Genomic DNA, 20423 nt, shown 5'->3' on the forward strand with positions numbered 1-20423 from the left:
TGAGGGCGGTGGGTGCTGGGGCAGAGGGCCCGGAGCCGGAGGAAAGTGTCTCTCCCCTCGTGCAGGCCGGGGTGGGTGAGGATGGAGGATTTGCCCCCTGCCTTTAAGGGACGGGGCCGCGCAGGCACTGCAGCAGCACCGAGGGCGGGCAGGGCACCTTCCCCCGGTGCCCGAGCAGCGGCTGGGGGGGGCCGCTGGGACGAAGCCTCGACCGCTTTCTGAGGGAACCAACATGGCGCCGGCCGCTTCCCGCCGCTGGTAACGCGCGGGAACCTCGGGGGTGACGTCACGCGAGCGCCCGCATCACGTGGGGGCGTGCTGGCGTCACACGCGCAGCGTCTCCTGCCGGTAAGCGGCGGCCGCAGCCTGAGAGAACGGGTGAGGGGCCCGGCGGGGCGGGGGGGGAGGTCGCTGCCTTGCGGGGGCCGCCGCGGGCCTTCGGCGGTGCTTACCGGCCGGCCGAGCTCCGGTAGGGTCCTGCCGGCCTGGGGCTGCCCGGCGGCGGCGCTCGGTCCCGGGGTGAGGCGTGAGGGGGTGACCCGCTCTTGTGCCTGCAGGTTGCCGGTCCTTTAACGAGCTGCGTGAGGTAACACAAACGCGGATTCCATGTCTTTTCTTGTAAGTAAACCCGAACGGATTAGGGTGAGTGTTGAACACCTTCCAGCTTCCCTCAGACGCCGGCGTGTCGGTAGAGCCAGCCTTGCGCTTGTGCAGAGGAGCGGCGGCGGGGCCGGCCTCCTGGAAAGCACTTTAAAGTCACGTTAAAACGGGCTAATTATAGGGCAGGGTATCGATGTGCAAGCTAGGCGCTCGTGGAAAAAAAACCCAAACCCTGTGCTGAAGTATTTATTGCTTGCACACCTGTATCTCGTGTGTGTACGGTGCGAGGGGCTTGCAATGGGCGTTGCAATTAAGAAAAAGCGTGGTAATGATGACTTCTTTCTAACTTTCTTTACGAAGTTACTGCCTCACCTCTGTCACACCACCGACAGGTTATTTCTAAACTTAACTTTCTTGGAAAGCTAAACACAACAGCTTTGTTTGGTTCTGCATTTTTAAGTGAGGAAGTTTCATGTGAGAAAACCACTTTTAATGCCTTAAAACAGTATTGTTACGTATGAGTTTTGAGTCGTTGTCACCTAAAGACTCGTTGGTGCTTTCTAGGACTGCCTTCCCTTGCACTAAACAACATAAGCTATTTTTTTAGTTACTTTACCAAGTAGACAAATTCTAATGTGGGAGCGTTTGTGTTTATCTAATGTTAGCTTCATGATCAACACTCTGCAAGCCTAAAATTGCATATTCTATTGTGTGTTATGTGTGCTTGTATGTATCTTTCTTTGAATTACAGAGTTGAATAGAGTGGTATAAACATTTCTCTGCACAAGCTAATGCTTGCTGTGAACTTTAAGCATGAATTCTGGAAGAGAACAATAGCTTTAAAATATCTATGTTCTAATTCTGCATTCAGTCAATAGATATGTAGCCAAAATATTTAAGTTCTCTAGGATGTCACCTCATTGTAAATAGTTGAAGTTTTTTGTTTACACCTGTTACACCCAAAAAACAACTTTTATTTGCCTGTATAAGGGAGTTTTAGCATGCTTATTAATTTTGCTGTATGTGCATGTGTAAAGGTTCATGTCTGAATGATGTAAAATTATGTGAACTTTATTGCAAGTGCATGCTGGTCAGGAAAAGCAGTAGCACCTGTGTGGTTGCTGGGTGTATGCCGTCTTAGTGGCACAAGAAGAGAATATCCTGTCCAAAGTAAGGATGTATCTCTGATGTTGCAGCTAATCAGTTTCAGACCATAGCAGAATCCTTGAAGTGTTACCATTCTTTTATGTTTTTTCTGGGGAAGGGGGAAAAGAAATTTGTCTCTAGATGGAATAACTAATTATCTGGGGGATTTTTTTTCTTCTTTCAGCGGTGGGTGTCTGAAAAATTCATTGTTGAAGGCTTAAGGGAGTTTGAACTGTTTGGAGGTAAGTTTTCTGCTCGTTAGATGACGTTGTTAGAAATGTTTTATTTTAGCTGCAAGGTTTGCTAATTTGGTTGCAAATATGTATCTTAACAGCAAAAGAGATGAATAAATCTGGTTGTAGCACCGGATGTGGTTATTCAAGCTCGCTAACCATATAAAGTTAATATGGAGGTGTCCAAGATCTAGCAAGTTATTTGGAAATCAATTTCATGTTGATGGCAGTACTATTTTCAGACCCTGCGTTCTGTATTTCTTAGCATAACCACTTTTTTCCTATGCAAAAGATAGATTTGGGGTTTGGGAAGGTTAATTACAATTTTCCAAGTAAAAATGGATTTTGAAACTGATGACAGCTCCCCAGTGTGCCTGCAGGAGAGCTGACTGGTTTCTGTTCTCCTTTGTGCATAATGAACAAAATTGCCCACTAGGATGCAGAATTCCTTGTCAGTGACATGTAAAGCAATCAGAGCATAGGAAAGATGTCTAGATCTTGAGCTTCCAGGTGGATTGGAAGAATTTTCATTATTTTAAATAAACTTTAGATGGTTTCTTCTGTATTTAAGCAAAGTAGATACATCATTTTTTTTTAACGTGTTTGGAAGTATAATAAAAAAATTTGTCACTTTACATTTATGTTGAATATAAGAACAGTAGCACTATTTGAATCTCTTTAATTCCATACTTGTACTAGAATTTGATTATTTTTAGTGCTACAACCTTATGTGTAAATTAAATGTCTTTGTCTAAAAAAAAAAAATATTGTATATATTTGGTATCAGAAAGTATCACACAGAGTTCTTTACTCAGTTTTCCAACTATATTTTTAATGGGTATCTGTTGAACACAACATGGTGAACAATTAATTTCTTTACTCCAGAGCAGCCTCCGGGTGACTCTCGGAGAAAAGTAAGTGACTTTTGCAGGCTGTGGTGCTGTGGTTCATTGCATGGAGATTATTCCTTGTGGAAGTTTGATTTTTCTTTTTATCTTAGTTATATATTTCATCTCTGTATTTAGCTCTACAAGTGTGGAAACAGGTTTCACCCTGGAGTGGAGATTTTGGTGTGTGGTTTTCAAACTATATGTGACAAGTCAAAACTTCAGACGTAATCTCTTGGATTTGTATTTGTGTCATCGTCCCCCCTCCCCCCAGTCTCACAAGGGTCTCTTTTTTTTTTTTTTTTTTGAGATGATTTAGATCTGATTCTTCAGAGATGCTAATCTCTTACAACAAGTTTATGGGACTTCTGAAAACTAGGCCCAAAAAATTTTATGCTGGCTATTCAAAACCAGTGTTCCCTTCTGAACACATCGATTCTGATTTCCTTTCTCTTCCCTGTAGAGCAGTCACAAGAGAGGCTCCAACATCAAAACCAAACATCATGTAATTTTCAGTTTGAGGTCACTTTACCTCCTGTTGTCTGGTTGTCCTTGGAGCCAATTCCATGCATGCTTAGAGAGCTTTGCCTCTTAAAAACTAAAATCACTAGCAAACATGGCATGTCTGTTCAAAAATGTACAGCCAAAATGTGGCAGTTGAGAACTTTACCTTGATGCTTTTTGTTCTGTAGGCCCTGATTGCACACTATCTGTTCATAATGAGCAATGCTCATAGAATAACACAACTTACGATAGCATGTATTTGTCTAAATGATTTCCCACCTACCTTCAATATACCATATTGAAACACTTCTGTGTGCAGGTGTTGCTCTAGTTTAAGCTAATTACAAATGTGAATTAAGTATGATTTGATTATAGTAACTGTGTCAGTTCAAGCTGCTTATAATTGATTTTTGTGCCAGTGTCTGTAATTTACTGGCACAAACAATGCTGAAAATCTGAGCTGTATATGGAATGTTTTGTATAAAGTCAAGCAAATTCACACCTTTTTTTAAATTGCTGAGTGTTACACATATGCTGAATTGGAAGCAAATTGAGATTAGCATCTGTTTTGTTTTTGTTAAAGTATTCACTTGGGGTTTGAACACTTTTGCAGTGGTATTGCTGACTCTCGTTTTGATTTTTACATCTAAATAAAAGCTTACTTCTTCCAGCAGGGCTATAGAAAAAGGTAAATAGTCTGGGGAGAGGGACGGGAGGAAAATTTTTGTTGCTCATGCTGAAAGTGAGTGAGGGAATGAGGAGGTGGAGAGTAAGGCAGCAGAACAAAAATTACATTCCCTCTTCCTGACTCGGATGAATGTCATTTGGCAAATGCAGATCCTTGCTAGCATCACATAACTGATTTTCTTATGGCATTTATAACAGTAGTTGCCTTTCAAAGATTAATTTCCTTAAATCTATCTCAAATTAAAATCAGACCAACAAGCTGGAAAGCTACCTCTTAATGAATGTCATGCCATAAAGCTAGTCATATGTGACTTCATTTTGCAGCTGCTTTTGCTTTTGACCATACACCAAAAGTTGTCCTGTGTGAAACCACTGAGGAGCTTTTTTTGCAGTATTTCATAAATGACATTTCAGTTTAACTTTTTTTGTTTTAAACTCTTGTATGATGTTGATAAATTTCTGGTAGAGCTCCTTTTGCATTAACTCTCAGTTATCGGTCACTGCTAACATGAAGAGAGGTGAGTGAAGACCTCTGATGTACTGGAAGACTTTTAAAAAGGGAATTTACAGTATTTTTCCATTACTGTTGAAACAGCCTACACCATTAATAAGATTAAATTTAATTTTTTGCATCTGTTTTGTTGGCTTATGCTATATCTGGAGTGGACTTTAATAAAGCAAACCACTTACATATTGCTCAGTGTTTCACCAGCTGTCATTGCTTCATAATGCTGCTTTATCAGAGCCTCCTGCTTTCATTTCCTTGGTGGTGCCTTTCTGCTTCAGAGGTTTCCATCTGCCTGTGTGTCTCTCCTGGCAATCTTGCTGTTGACAGGACTGTGTGAAATTGCTGGAAGAAGTAATGAATGATACAATTGAGATCAGAGTTGACAGGCATCTTTAACAGAAGTTTGAAATCATGAATGGAATGTTGCTGCCTGTTCTCGGCCAAGGAACAGCACTGTGTAGTGTGCTAGTAGGACTAGACAAAAAGGGTTTGGGATTGCTGAGATCTCAGGGGTTAGCTATCCTGAAACAACGACTGAGCTGCTGTGCTAGAGTTGTTTGAGCTGAAATTACACCATAGCGCTGTTCACAAACCTTAAATTTTGCCTTTTTCCTTAACTGAAAAATATACCTATTTTAAAGGTAGGCAGAGAGAGGTAGAATGTGTGCTGTTCAAAGTCGTTTGAAAAGGTAGAACTTGGGAAGCCTGACTATTAGCTTACTCCCAAAGTATAGTCAGGGACACAAAGGTAATTTACGGCAAATTCACATCTGTGCTCATTGCACTACATTTACCCTGGACTGAGTGTAGAACAGCAAGTTCCTTGTTTTTCAGCTGTCACTGTGTTGTTTCCATCTTTCAGTGATGGAAAAAGAGTATTTGCTGTCACTCTAGGAAAATGCACAAGCATTTTCTGCTTCATGTACCATGAGAAAAGGTCTGATAAAGGGCACTTGCAGTTGGTGAAGAATGAGGTGGAAAAAATGAGCTGGAGTTCCAAATGTCAGGAGGAGTTAATGTGCTGGAAATTTGAGATAACTAAATCTTATCTTAGACACCAAATAAATTTGGTTCCCCATTAGGATGCTCTCCTTGTGACTTTGAAAATTTGAGGGAGTTGGAAGGTGTAATGGAACTTGCAAGAACATTGAAGTTTGTCTTCTGCAAAATCCTGCTTTGAAAGGTTATGTGTATGTAAATAAAGCAGCTTTATGTCAGATGTAGTGAAGAAAAGCTGACAGGCTTGGGAGTGCTGCTTCCCTGTGTGGTGTGTTTTTTGTTTTTTGGTTTTTTTTTGTTTTTTTTCTTCTTCCTGTAAGCACTAATGCTTTGCAGTTAAGTTTTTGCTTTCATTTGGAGCTTCTCTTTTCATGTGTGTCTGATCTTCATATCTTGGGCTAAGTTGATTCATCACTTCTACCATTCAGCTAAGCAGCTTCAGCTGCACTGGTCTTATCACAGATGAGCAGCTGAAAACAAGAAGCCCTAGCATCAGACAGGAATGGTGACTGCCACAATGCAGACAAGTGCTATAAACAAGCTTTCCTTTGATGGCCTTTGCTCAGGCAACAGGATGGTGGCACAGAAGTTTGTAATTAATGGGAGAAAGGTAGTTACTATAAAGCAGTGCTTAAGGTGTCCTGGGGAATTAGTAATTGGCTTTATCCAAATATTTGTAAAGAAATTCTAGCTTACAGTAATTAAGAACCTACCTGTTATGGTTACATGTTTTGAAACACAGATGTCTGGATCTTCTGAAATGAGGCATCTCCTGGATTTCAATTGATAAATAACTATTTAAAATTATTTTAACAGCAATAAAATTCTCTCTTCTATATTCAGTACTGTCATATTATTTTGAGGTGTATGATAATATAAGGAGCAGATGATTTTTTCTAGCATGTGATCTTTACTTCTTTTGACTTGACTTTTTTTTTCCCCCCCCCAGACAAATGAGGCGAGCTCCGAGTCGATAGCTTCTTCCCCTAAAAGGGACGCCATGAGCAACTTCCTACCAGACAGCAGCTGTTATGAGTTGCTCACTATTATAGGTAATACTACTAGCAGGCTGGAGGACTGAAAGTCTGTTTTGCAAAAAAAATAAATTCTGCAGATTTGTTGGCCTTTTCTTGATTATTGCTTATTTTTGAATTAAATGCCTGTCCTCTTTGATTTTAAAATCACTTTAATAGAAAATGAGATGCCAGTCCTAAAGGCTTTGAACTGAAAGAGGCATGTGGTGGGTTAATGATACTGAGTGTGAAGTACAAAGTCAGAAGAAGCAGCCTGAAACCTGTCCCTGTCCTTGTTGGGGCTGTGGCCTAATCATTTTATTTCTACCTCAGTTCTGAACTTGAAAGGCAGGATAATATTACTGGCTAGGAGGATTTCTCTTGATGGAATACATGCCAAGGAAGGTGGTATCTGATGGAATGATTACTCTTTTTCACAAGGCCAAAAATAGTTTCAGTAAATGAGCATAAAGATTATTTAAGGGTCAAGGACTGGAGGAGTTCTCCAGAAGTATTGCTGAAGCCTTAATGCCTTTTCTTTCAGGCAGAGGCTTTGAAGACTTGATGGTTGTGAACCTGGCCAGGTATAAACCCACAGGAGAGTACGTCACAGTCAGAAGAGTGAACTTGGAGGCCTGTACAAACGAAATGGTCACGTTCTTGCAGGTAACATGAATCCACTAATACCATAATGCAAGTTTAGGAGAGGACAGACAGCAAGAGCAGTGCTTATCAATACTGTGTTCATATTTCTGCATTTACTAAATTGAATCAAAATATCTTTTTTTTATTTTAGGGGGAACTTCATGTTTCCAAGCTCTTCAACCATCCTAACATTGTGCCATACAAAGCAACTTTCATAGCTGACAATGAGCTATGGGTAGTGACATCTTTCATGGCGTACGGTAGGTGGAGAGGGAATACCTTTGACCGTCATGTTCTGTGAAATGAAATTTAAGAGGTGAAGTATCCTTGGGTTTTTTTCTGACCAGTTAAGAGGTGGTTTGTTTCTTTTTAGGTTCTGCAAAAGATTTAATCTGTACCCATTTTATGGATGGGATGAGTGAACTGGCTATTGCATATATCCTCCAAGGCGTATTGAAAGCACTTGACTACATCCACCATATGGGCTACGTACATAGGTATTTAAAAAAAAAAAAAAAGCGATCCATTTTGCCTCTGTTGGAAGTTCTCAGAAATACTGCTCATCATTAGAATAGAGTAGATGATAATGCGTTCCACATCACTTGAACTAAGTTTTGTATTACTTTGGTGTTAGATCAGGTCAATTTGATACTTATGGGAAATTACATCACTGATCTTACTAAACTGTGTGAAAGTGTCACTGTGGAACAAACTTATCCCAAAGACCACTGTGTATCTAAAATCACAACTGCAGCTCATGTTGACATGCTGACTTGTTAAGGCTCTGTTCAGATACTGTTGATAGCCTCCAAATTGAGGCCGACACTGATGGGGGGGGGCGGGGATTTTCCCTGTTACTGTTGAAGATCCTGGGTCCATAACCTTTAGTCCTGTATTTCTCCTTGCCACAGAAACATTCTTTGAGAACCTGCATAGCAGGTGTGTAGAGTCCTGTTAATGTTTGTAGAGGTGGTTTTGCACAGCATTCAGGATGGTCGTTAGGAATCTCAGCCTCCTGAGTGTTTCCTGAGGCTGATCAAGTATTGTCCTGTGCATTGAGCTGTCAGTAAAGTAGGCTTTTAGCATTTCCATAGGTGCTCACTAAGGATGAATTTCTGTTTAGTACTACAATTTTTCTTAATCTCTTTCTAAATTGCTGTCTCCACCCTTTAGCATATTTGTCCTCTTCTCTGACACATTCCTCTGTTGTGAGAGTAAATTTCAGATGCTGAAAGTTCTAGGTTATTAGTGGTTATTACTTTTATTGTATGTACTGTAAAAGAAATTCAGCTTATCTATGCCTGCCTTAAATCCTTTGTAGTGCCCTTCTGCACTAAGTCTTCCTGGGAAAGCTATAAGGAACATAACTCCTTTGAAGCCAGGGAACCTGACTATTTTTACTTTTTTTTTTAGGAGTGTTAAAGCCAGCCATATCCTGATCTCTGTGGACGGAAAGGTGTACCTCTCTGGCCTGCGAAGTAATCTAAGTATGATCAACCATGGGCAGCGACTCAAAGTTGTTCATGACTTTCCCAAATACAGCATCAAAGTCCTGCCTTGGCTCAGTCCTGAAGTCTTGCAGCAGGTGTGTTTAAAAAAACCTGCTAGTTTTTAGTGATATATGGTATCTCTGTATAACTTTCTGAGTTCTTACGGCATGTTTGGGGGCAGGGCGGGGGGAAACAAAAGAAAAGCCACAGGGTTACTTTTTCTCATGATGAGCTCTATCCTTTTAACCTTAAAACCAGTGACCCCTAGCAAGGGGAAACCTGTATTCCTGTCAAAAAGGGCAACTGCTGAGAAGCCCATGTTACAACATTGTCTTTTCTTTCCCTTCAGAGGAAGGTGTGCGAATGTAAGGAAAAGGAAGGGGGGAGGCTAGAGGAAACAGGTTTGGGACAGGTGCAGGGCAAGTGGGTAGAATTTGATTGGATCTATTTGACTAGTTTTCTTGTAGGTACCTCTACAGAGTCTCCCATTAGCAAAGTGGTACTTAGATGCCAGTTACCCTAAGGTGGATGTCATCTCTACTAGATAGCTGATTTCAGTTAAATAAATGTTGCCCTTAACTGTTTGTTTTAACAAACAAAAAAACAACCACCACAATAAACTAGCCTATATGTGGGTTGTACTGTTTCTGCTCCAATCAATTGGGTTTGCTCTTCTGCATATCAAATCATGGGTATTGCCCATGCAATCACATGTAAGTCCACAAGGCTAATTTTTTCTTTTCCTTTTCATCTAGAATCTCCAGGGTTACGATGCGAAATCTGACATTTACAGCGTAGGGATAACAGCCTGTGAGCTGGCAAATGGACACGTACCATTTAAAGACATGCCTTCTACTCAGGTAAGGTTTAAAGGCTCTTTTCTTATCCTTCATCCTGGCACATGGAACTGCTTTGCTGCACTGGAATGTGAAGACAGAAGAGTGCCATGCTTACCTGAATGGGAAATCTTAACTGTCTAGTCTTACTGTGTGTGATGTTGCTTATGCCCCTTCTCTTCCAGATGCTCTTGGAAAAGCTGAATGGAACTGTTCCCTGCCTGCTAGACACCACCACAATTCCTGCTGATGAGCTGACTATGAAGACCTCCCGTTCAAGTGCTAACTACGGGATGGGCGAGAGCATGGCTATTAGCAACGTGAGAGCAGCCAATGGAGAGCCAACCCTGCACCCTTATCTTCGGACCTTCTCCACTTATTTCCATAACTTTGTAGAGCAGTGCCTCCAGCGGAACCCTGATTTCAGGTAAAGCCAGGTGAAAGTTGCTAGGGCTGATTAAATCATGAGAGCCAGCAGAGGTTGTTTGACATTTTCTTTCCAAAAGCATAGTGGAGTAAGGATGTGCTCCATATATTGAGAAGAGCAGTCCAAGTATGTAAAACAAGAGCAGTGTTAACACCTTGAGCACTTTCTATAAGAGAGCCTGAAGAATTACTTTGCAGCCTTCTTTGGGGGGTAGAGTGGCACTATATGTCAGGAAAATAAACAGTACAACTTGAATTTCTGGTCCCTGTGAGACAGTTTACCCAGTTTCCATCACTGCGAATGTCTGCTGTTCAGCCAGCAGAGAATAATAAACGGAAATGATCAAGAACTGTATTTTCCTCTGTAGTGAGTGTGAAGTCATCTTTAGCCATGACAAACTGCCCTAGCATATCACACTGTTCAGAAACTCTTCCTTGACCAAATGTTGGGGTGCGCAAGTAGGTAACTTGTGCAGAAGAAGGTTGGACTGCTTGCATAAAACATCATGTGATCATAATATACAGTGCTATTGGTTACAAAAGGGAGATATCCTATAGCTGAGAAATGAGAGAGGCAGGAAGGACCCTGGTCTTTTCTTTCTGTCACTACCTGACTTTAAACACTGATGCATTTTCTTGTGTGCTTACTTTATTCTAACTCCCTTCCACAGGCCAAGCGCAGGCACTCTGCTTAATCATCCCTTTTTCAAGCAGGTAAGGAACTCGGTTAATCTGTGGATAAAGAACAGTGGCTTTTCTGTAGTTGTTGTCTTGCTGTGTCACTGAACCTGAGGGTGGGAATGTTGAGTTGCTGAATTTTCTGTGATCTGAAAGGATTAAGTTAGTTAGGTGACTAACTGTAGTGCAGCTTGGTGATCCTCACATTCTCCTGGGAGGTGGACTTGCCTTTCTCAATGCATCTCTTCCTTATCTAAACAGAGGATGTAAATCTGCCAGTCCTGTATGCCAGTTTTTCACCCACAGACACTATTGAGTACTGGGGCAAGGCAGTCCTTACCTGGTCCTTACTGAGACCAAACTGAGGTGACGTGTGTTGCTTACAGCTCTGTGGCAGGTTGGTGAGCTCCAGCCCTGGCATGGGAAGAGGCAGGGGGTCTCCTGCCCCTGAAATTATTTGTCTGGCTTCCTCTGAGCTGAGGGTTAGGGTGGTGCTTCACTGAGGGGAGCATCAGGACCATAGCATCGAAGTGCTGCTGAAAAGGCTGCACGCAAAGCAGTTTCTCGATACAAGGTGCACTGTGAAAGCTCTGCGCGTCTCGGAGCTGGCAGAAAGGTAATGCCGTGTTCTTACTTTCTGCCTGTAACCACACGTTGTTCTGCTCGTCTGTGATGCGCAACTGGGGAAGCATTTCAGCAGCGGAGTTCTCTTCTTTCTGTGCAGATCAAGCGTCGCGCTTCTGAAGCACTCCCTGAACTCCTGCGCCCTGTCACCCCAATCACCAATTTTGAAGGAACGCGGCCCCAGGATCCCAGTGGCATTTTTGGGCTGGTATCAAACCTGGAGCAGCTGGATGTGGATGACTGGGAATTCTAGAAAAACAGGGACTAGACCTGGTTCTGGAGGAGCTTTCTGCACATTGTAATTTATTGGTCCTATTTGTAAAAAGTGATGAATGTTATGCATAGAAGAGTCTGCAGGTCCTTGGGAAGGAACTTCAGCTGCCTGTTTACTGAAGAAGTAGCCTGGAAACAAATGGACAGACCTGAGCTGGAAAAGGATCAACCCCAAGGAACTGTGGCGTATTCCAGATGGTGCAGTGCCCAGAGCCCCAGTTCTTGCAGCTGAGCACTGGCAGATCACTTGAATGGGTTGAGTGAGTCTGTTTAGTCTCTATTTATGTTTTTCTAAAAATCACTGGCTTCCTTGTATCACAGTTGAAGGCTGCATGTCCCTACCCTCTTTGGTTCTTTCTCTTTTAAGGGTGCCTTAGAGTTAAGGGGAGGCAGGCAGCTTAGTTTTGGGCATTCTCTTAGAGCTAGTCAGATTAGTTACTGTGTTGTCACAGGGTAACTTTTGAAGGTGGGGGGGGGAAAGGGATTATGTTCTTAAATTTAGTCACTGCTTTGTGATGGAAAACGGGAGATCAAAGGCAACCCGATTCCATTCCAGGCACGCTCACTGCATCGGGCACTCCTCTCCAGCACTGGATTCTTCTCTTCCAGTTCTGGAGAGTTTTTGAAGAGACTCCTCTCACTTGATGCTGAGCACTCTGAACTCCAGGTCAGACAGGGCATTCCAGCCTCCCCTCTCATGGCTGCCTGGATCACCAAACCCAGTGTGTATGCCTGTGCAATCTACCAGCTTTTTTATCCCCCACAGCCCATCTAATTGAGCCTCGTGTTAGCTGGGCTGGTTTCACAGCATGTAACTCGTACCAGCGTGTTCTCAGTGACTTGCCCTGGCATGGGGGGAATAGTTGACTTTCATGCTAGATCCTCTTGCTTGTGACTCTTTGAACATCATGTACAGAATTGATTTTAAGCCTTCCATTACTGTTGCTGTTCTGCCTTCCCTGACTGAATGACAGGTAAAAGCTTGCTTCTCCTGTGGCTCCCCTCAATTCATGGCTGTGTGACTCTGCCCTGCTGCTGTGGCAGCTCTCCCCCATTCTGTATTTGTTCTTTGGAGGTGTATTTAAGGCTTTTAGTTTGACCCTTCCAAGGACCATCAGTGCTGGATGTCTTTCTACTCTTTAATGAAGCACTGAGAATCCAGTTCTGTAGGTGTGGTTGATGGGAGTAGTGGTGCTGGCAACAGGTCCTTCTTGTGTTTATAAATTGTACTTGAACCCAGATAAAGTTTGTTACTCTAGTTTTTTGCCAAAACAAATAAAATATTTCTGAAGTTTTTTTTTTAAGTCTGCTGTTTCTGCAAGATGATGGAGTGGGTCATGAATGATGACACAGGCTGGCTGTGCATGCTTACTCTCTTCTCTTTTCCTTACTTAAAAGGCTGCTGCTTGCACCTCAGCTGGCAAGGGCTGGGTGGCATTAGATAGAACACACCTGCTGAAGGCAGTTGCTGTTGAACAGCTCACCACAGCAGCCTGCAGCACTGTTAGTTGCAACTGCCTTCATGTTTGAAAAACTTATTTCAACTAAAGCAAGAAGCTGCAAACAACTGCTCTTGCTCTTTCCTGAAAGTTTCAGTAGAATGCACTCATGCTCCTAGAGCAGGGGTTTGTAAGGGCAGGATACAAGAGATAGACAGGAAGTAGAAGTGGCCCTATCCTAGGATCAGGTTTGGCTCCTGGTTTAATTTTATTATAGTAAGTAGATCTTTATTTCCTAGCTTGTCATGAAGTTCTGCAGCTTGCAAAAATCCTTAACCCTCTCCCACAAGCCTGGACAGGGACTTAGAAAGTCTGCTGGTACTTAGAGCAAGAAAAAGCACAGTACTCAGCATAAAACCTCTGGGACTGAGTTGAGTGATGGTTTGGAGGAGATGGGTTTTGTCACAGAAGAGGGATAATTCAACAGGTGTTGCCCACTGAAGTTCTAAGCCTCTCTCCAATTCTCCTAGGAACAAGGAGGCAGGCAGAAAACACAGGAGGGCATACACTGAGCTGTAATAAATCACAAATAACTGCTGCACTTTAGCCTGCCTTCCCCTGAGTTAGCATTTTTAGGGTGAAGGATGAACTTAACACAAGCTAATATTTCTCATCCCTGTCCATGCTTTCAGCTTGCTACATGCTCAAATATTATGGACATAAATTAACTTGGAGATGATAGTTTTATGCTTACACAGCAACAGGAAGCAAGCAGGATCAGTGCAAAGTTAGAAGTGAAACAGCAGTGCCTTGGTCAAAAAAAGAAGTTATGAAGTAACTGAATGTAGTCTTCAACACCTCCTTCCCCAGGCGCACTGCTGCACTCAGAGGCAACTGTTGTGGTCCTGCTGGCAGCATGGTGGTAGCAGAAGGCTGTACTCAGCCATGACTCTTGAGTCTGACCTTACCTGTTCTGCCTTATGCCTTCACAGGGCAGCAAACAAGGAGTCCGGCACAGTCAGGACACTGTTCTAGTAGCTGCTGGTTGGATACACAATGCCTGGCTACAGCTGCTGGCCCCAAGGCAACCGCTGTGAGCTTTTTTTTTTTTTTCTCCCATGAAAGCTTTATTCAGCTAGATACAAAACAGGGTGCTCTGCTATTGTGGATCCTCTGCGTGGTCTGAATGCTGCTGTTCCTCCTCTTCCTCCCCTTTGTGTTTTTCCAATTTTGCCATGAGCTCTGTAAAACAAGAATAGGCAGGATGAGACTCCATGTGCGGGGGCTGTCCTACAGCAAAGCCAGGTGCCCAGGTCCTGTAAACACCCATCTCTGCAAGAACCAGGGCAGCTACCAAAAATCACTTGCCTACACAAAGGCTCAGCTAGGAGCTACCACCATTTGCTGAGTCCAGGGCATCAGATGTTACAGTCATAGAATCCATCAGTGTGTTACTGACCTGCCAACTAGAGCATCAGACAAGCTGCTGCCTCCACTCCCGCAGCACGTCCTCCCTACCCTCACCAGAAGGGTCACACTCCCCTAGTTCCCCATCTGGGCAAGCACAGATGCTCATTTTGCACCTACAGACCCGCCCAGGCCATGATTTAGTATCTCCTGGCACTAAAGGAAGCTCTGCTAGCAGCCAAGAGCTGTGAGCTCCAGCTTAGGGCCAGGCCCAACACCAAGAAGATACCTCAGGAGCTGCTGCCTTTGCTGCTCCAGCCGCTCCCACTGAAAGCCCTCTCTCCCACAGGTGCCCGTTTTACCTTTTGCTGGGTTGAAGACTCCATTGGTTTGCTTGTCACAGACATAGCAGCGCTGGGATTTGCGATAGTGTTGGAGGGCACAACTCTCACAGAAGTAGTGCCTACACCTGTATGGAGACACAGATGCCACTGCAAGTCACCAGATACAATCACTGTGTCCAGGAGTTAGTTAGAAATTACTGACTACTGGTTCCTGGGGGATGCAAAAGTGAGCTGCATGCAGAGTTTCCTCTGCATCACTGTCCTCATGAATGGTGTTTCAGCATCACTTCACTGATGTGGAGCAATGGCACAGAGCCACCAGTGAGCTCTTCCAGACACCAGGTACCCAGCAAGACAGCCAGCACTGTGGGAGAGGGCTGGCAGCGCATGATGTCCATGCTGCCCCTCAGCTTACTCCTCATCCTTGCCAAGCTCTTGGCTTCCCCATGCTTCTGTTTCTTTGCTCACGCAATGCAGCGTGCCATTCAGTGTCCAGGAGGAAGGAAGGATTGAAAACAAAATCTCAAGGTTAAGGGGAAAGATGATGTAATGAGGCAGCGTCTGTGGAAATCTAGAAGGTGCCTGGACAACAAAGGCTTGAGATCCCTTCCAGGGAGATGCTCCAGACGCAGTTATGAGACTCCCTGGTTACCAGAGGATTTCCCCACCCACCAGAAAGCCACAGCAGACAAGAAGCAGGTTCCACCCACAGGCCTGTGGGCAGTGTTTGTATTTGCCTCAACAGTGAATGACTAGTGAACTGGATCGACAGCAGACACTTGGCTCCTCAGGCCAAAAAACCACTTACTTGGTGACCACGGGGTTCTTGAAGGAACTTCTGCAGATGAAGCATTTGAAAGGCATATCCTCCTCATCGCTGCTCACCTCATAGTTTTCCTCATCTGCAGAAGAGAAAGTTAACCAGACTGAAGCAAGAGCAGAGGCAGCTAGACCAGCCCATGCGTGGGGCATGAAATATTAAATATGGAGAGAGCACAGCAGGTGGGATTAAATCTTTGCTGCAAACAATAGAGCTCTGGCATCTGGGTGTTGCTGATGTCAGTAACACATGTGGGACTGAGATATAATTAGGTCTAATGAGCCAGCGTGCTTGTTGCTCATCTCACAAGAGCAAATTCTTTTCTACCTCACCCACTCACTGCTATAAAGAGACATATCCTCCAGCCCCCTCCTCTTTCTTAGATTTTCTTCCAAACCAGCTGCCACCAAACTCTGGCTCCAACTGAACAGAGAACACCCTCTTCCCCACAACTGCACAGCAGTTCACGAGCAAAACGCATGAGCCTTGGGCCGCAGCTACGGACACTGTGAGTGAGAAATAATGATGTGACATAGCATGAAAGCATCCCCCCTCCTGGGTATCTGGGGGGCAGGAGATGGTCACAGCTCACTGTTGGGACCCATACAACAGTAGTGCTGTCCTTTTCTAGAGAGCCAGAGGAAATAATTCTCTCTGGTGGCAGTCAGTGGTTATCTGAAAGCAGCAGATTTGCTCAGCACTGTCAGTGGTTACTGGCCCTAAGGTCATCTGGAGCAGGGAGTTCCACAGCTTTGCAATAAAGAGTCCTTTCTGTCTAATATTAATTCAACTCACGGCCCATGCAGTTTGAGACAGCAAAGGATCCATTTCATTCTTAGTGATCCAATATCCCTAAGTCACGTTCACGTTAGGGCACGATAAAAGTCAGGACCTGGTAGCCTCATCCACCGTTAGCTTAGGGACAGGGAGAGCAGAGGGGTGGTGCCGTACCATTGACTCCGTACCGGCCTTCATCCAGTTCCCGTTCGATCTGCCAGCCGTGTTTGTAGTCCGAGCGGTCATGGAGGAATTTGCAGCTGTCTGAGCCAGGCAAAGAAAGAGGAATTAACAGCTAGGCTGTGTGGGGTAGAGTGTTAGCAGGACATGTCATTCAGGGGCAGCCTGAGCTTTGCCCAGCAGAAGGTGAAACCTGATTGCTTCCCGCCTGCCTGTGCTCCAGGGCAGCACCAAGCTCCTGGAGCAGGCACAGGATCCCTCTCGTGGTTGACAGGCCATGAGGATTGTGCTCTGTGTGCCACAGTGACAGTTCCAGCATTTATACACATGAGAAGTGGGATAAGGAACAGTAAATCCCATCCCTCACATGGCCTCAGCGGCCAGAATACCTGTGGAAATGTGGGTCACAGGAACATCCCAGGGGTCCCTCCCAGGACTCTTATAACCACTGATTAGAGGCCATCAGCTTTCAGGAGGGCCGACACAAATGACAAGAACATTGCATAAAACAACTTTGCAACAGCACCACACACCAACTCTGCAAACAAGTGCCCATCTCAGCACCACAAAAAAGGGATCACAAGCTGGACTGGATCCCTTTGCAGATCTGGCACAGTATCTGTTCACCTGCAGGCAAGATCCACTCACCTCCAAAGCCGCAGAACCCAGTTTCTTTGTAGTCCTTGCAGATATCAGGCTGGTAGTCCCATCGCACCGTGGCCCGCAAGTGCTCCGGAGCACGGATGGGTCCTTTTCTGAAAGGGTGGGAGAAGGCTCAGGCTGGCTGCTCAGCTGCAGTGGAGAAGGCCCCTGGGGGCCTGGTCAGAACCAGACACCGGACTCGTTAGACAGAAAGAAGCTGGCAGTAACAGCAAAGTTCAAGCCCCAAACAGGTGCCTTTGGGGATGGTGCCTGAGCTCCATTGTGGTCCCAGTCCTCTGAGGCTTATCCCAACCCACCTGACCATTCCTGAAGAGGCATTTCCCATCGATGTGTCCTTGGGCTTCACATACTTCTGATAGTTGTTAATACCACGGTAAATTTTATCATCTTCCTTTCCTCTCAGCTCCTAGGAAAGCAAAAAGAAAGGTGATTAAGGATCAAGGAAGTTTCATGACGCCTATTAGCTTTCACCACTCTGACACCAGTCTCCTTTCCCAGCCCCGTCTTCCTTAATACCAAGATGCCGATAAAGCCAGAAAATTCTGCTATTTGCAAGGGTTACACTCTTGGCTTCTCAAATTTCCAGGGAGGAAGAGGCTCAAACTCTTCTTGGTGTGCAGAAGGGGATGAGTAAACCACATGTACTCCTGCTATGGAGCACTACCTCTTACAGAGCAAAGCTGACTCACCTCCTGGATTTTCTGGCTGCGCTCAAAGATGGCCTGGGCATCTTTCTCCTTCTCCGTGTCCAGTTCATATACTGCTGTGGCTCCCATGTCTTCTGGGCCAACAGGTTTCTGAAAAGCAAGAAAAACTTGTGACAACAGTGAAGAGAAAACCTGTACAAGACAGAGAGCTCATTGGCTACCTGAAGGGCTGGTCACAGAGCAAGTATTGCACATGGCCTGCTTTACCTGCCACCAGTTTCTACTGTCCCTTAGCACCTGCCAGGGAGAATCCCCCATGGGCCGGATCCAGCCTAGTGCTTGCAGAGGCCAGAGTGCTAATTACCCATTGCTCTCAAGTTTTAGCCTGCAGAGTCAGGAAACACTTGTCCTTACTTTACTCCTTCACGCTCAGGGCTCAGCTTAGCTGGAAGCTGAACTCAGATCTCCCATGTCCAACACTTCAATCATGAGACCATCCCGCCTACACGCAGGATGTTATGTCTGAACTTTTAACCTAGATGCCGGTGGCTTACATTCAGTTTTAATACAGTGATCTGGTTTAGATTCCTCTTTAATGGACCGAACAGACACCTATTCCTAGGTTTTATCAGATCTTCAGGAACAGCTGCACAGAAACCAAAGAATAATTACAGCCAGCCTCAATTAAAACCAAATCCATAATGTGACAAGGAGACCTCAGTGTGACCCTGCAGCTTTAACTGGGGACAGTTAGGCTCTATTCCCATTTTTTACAGCGGTGCAGACAATAAAGAAATAGGTCTGAAGACGAACATGTGTTGATACCTGCTTTTAATCCTACTTATATCCTGCCCAGGCTCATCCTAATGGGCACAACTTCACTGGATCAGGAGGAAAATAAAGAGAAAAAAACTAGTAGGGAGAGCAATTTGAGCCGTGCCCAAACCTTCACAGCTGATCTCTCTGCACTCCAGACGTTAACAGGACACCCAGGACACCCCAGCCAGCAATCCCAAGAATACAATGACCTCTCTCTGTAGCTCTTACTCCATCACTAGTCACAAGGATAAAGATGGGAGCACCTTCTACGTCACCTTGAATTCTTTGTGAAGGAAGATGGTCTAAAACTGAAAACATGAACCAAACAGCAGAGCAAACCTGATTCAAGTGCTCCCTCTCCTGAAAATTTTGTGTGATGTTGGGCAAGTCCAGTGGCATCTTGGGGTTTTAATTCCCAGCTCTAAGAAGGAAAGGCCAACCTTAGACAGCCTCCTGGGGATGCAGAGGCTATCAGGAGAATAAATGCAGCGCAAGGTGCTTGTCTATGAAGAGGGAAGGGACAGGGAACTGTATCTATAGATAAAAAAGAAGGAATGGCCAATCCCACATTCAACAGAGGCAAATTCTCTCTATCAAGTGTGAGATCTGCCAGTCCCACCTGACCTCACACCCCAGAACCACATTCTTGCCCAGTCCTTACCGCCGACCTTGTTGATTTGTAAGTGACTCCTATCTCCTTTGATGGATCCTCATCGTCGCTGCTGCTCAGCGCGTAGGCAGGCCTCTCCTTTGCACACCTCCTGGTCTGAGGGGCAAGAAGACAACAGGTAGGAAGGACAGAAGACTCCAACACTGCATCTAACTGGAGCTTGGCAGGCCACTGAGATGCACCTCGGATGGAGCAGTGCCCTGCTATGGCTCCCTTACCTTCTGGATCATGGGGTTGGGGGTCTCCCGCCGCCGCTCCTTCCGCACCACCGTGCTGCCCTCCTCACCGCTGCTCTCTGAGAGGTAAAGCCCAGGGGTAAGTGTGCACCCGGGGGCAGGACCTCGGCCCAAGCGCAGGCTCTGCTGGCAGCCTCCCTCCTCTGCGGGCTGGGGAAGCCCACGGGAAGGTGCAGGAGGCCGGCGGAGCCCCCGAGGGCGGTGGCACGGCCGGGGAAGAGCCCTTCACCCCCTCCACCACACGGACATCGGTACGGCTGGGGAGGGCAGCGAGCCCCCTCCGTGTGGGGGCAGCGCTCCGGGGTGGCACCAGGCCCTCCTTCGCCTCCCCAGGGTATCGCAACGGCCCGGCTCCCAGCGCCCTTTCAAGGTCTTCCGCGAGCCCCCGCCAAGCCCTCACCCTGCTCCTGATCGCTGCTGGGCCGCTTACGCCGACCCCTACCCGCCGCCAGGCCCCGCTTCTTGAAAACGAAGCTGCAAACAGTCCCCTCGTCCGCCATCTTGCACCGCCCACCCCCTGCCGTCGGCGGCTAGAGCGGCGCCGGACGCTGCCCCCCCCCGCGCGGCGCAGCGCCCCCTGCGGGCGAGGAGGACTAGGGAGGGGGCGCCCGAGAGGAGGGGCGGGGCCCCGGAGAGAGAGCGGCGCCCCCGGGGGAGAGCGCCCCCTGCCGGCGGGGGGGGGGGGGGGAGGAAACTGGGGGGGGCGAGGTGGGGCCGGGGGGGGGGGCGGTCTGCTGAAGCCCCTCGGGACCCCCCTAGGCCGCTCCCCGCTGCACTCCCTGGACCCCCCCGGTACCTCGGGCCCGGGGCGAGCCGACCCCTCCGGTCCCCCAGCTCCTGCTCCAGGCCTCTGAGCCCAGCAGCGGAGCGGT

General features: G+C 46.0%; 2 protein-coding genes across 6 annotated transcripts; one reads left to right on the top strand and one right to left on the bottom strand.

Annotated features, from left to right (window-relative positions):
- Window positions 1–306: 306 nt before the first annotated feature.
- On the top strand, window positions 307–12851 carry STRADA (STE20 related adaptor alpha). Of its 5 annotated transcripts, none has more exons than XM_069786669.1 (13): window positions 307–378; window positions 558–618; window positions 1931–1988; window positions 2865–2893; window positions 6514–6616; window positions 7122–7243; window positions 7374–7482; window positions 7596–7719; window positions 8636–8807; window positions 9468–9572; window positions 9734–9975; window positions 10646–10688; window positions 11377–12851. In XM_069786669.1, the coding sequence occupies exons 2-13, from the start codon at window positions 607–609 to the stop codon at window positions 11527–11529; spliced, it is 1272 nt and encodes a 423-aa protein (XP_069642770.1). In that variant the 5' UTR covers window positions 307–378; window positions 558–606; the 3' UTR covers window positions 11530–12851. The 5 variants fall into 5 exon arrangements, with proteins under 5 accessions (XP_069642770.1, XP_069642769.1, XP_069642771.1 ...); XM_069786668.1 differs by having other exon boundaries at window positions 319–378; window positions 558–642; XM_069786670.1 differs by having other exon boundaries at window positions 330–348.
- Window positions 12852–14005: 1154 nt separating this feature from the next.
- On the bottom strand, window positions 14006–20067 carry LOC104312228 (E3 ubiquitin-protein ligase RNF113A). Its single transcript, XM_069786673.1, has 10 exons — window positions 19952–20067; window positions 19534–19610; window positions 19307–19411; window positions 17869–17976; window positions 17476–17585; window positions 17165–17271; window positions 16511–16600; window positions 15548–15641; window positions 14758–14864; window positions 14006–14230 (listed from the first exon to the last, which is right to left on the bottom strand). Exons 1-10 carry the CDS (start codon window positions 20049–20051, stop codon window positions 14148–14150), a joined length of 981 nt encoding a protein of 326 aa, XP_069642774.1. The 5' UTR covers window positions 20052–20067; the 3' UTR covers window positions 14006–14147.
- Window positions 20068–20423: the final 356 nt, after the last annotated feature.

This window comes from Haliaeetus albicilla, chromosome 7 (assembly GCF_947461875.1).
Source record: "Haliaeetus albicilla chromosome 7, bHalAlb1.1, whole genome shotgun sequence".
Lineage (NCBI taxonomy): Eukaryota > Metazoa > Chordata > Aves > Accipitriformes > Accipitridae > Haliaeetus > Haliaeetus albicilla.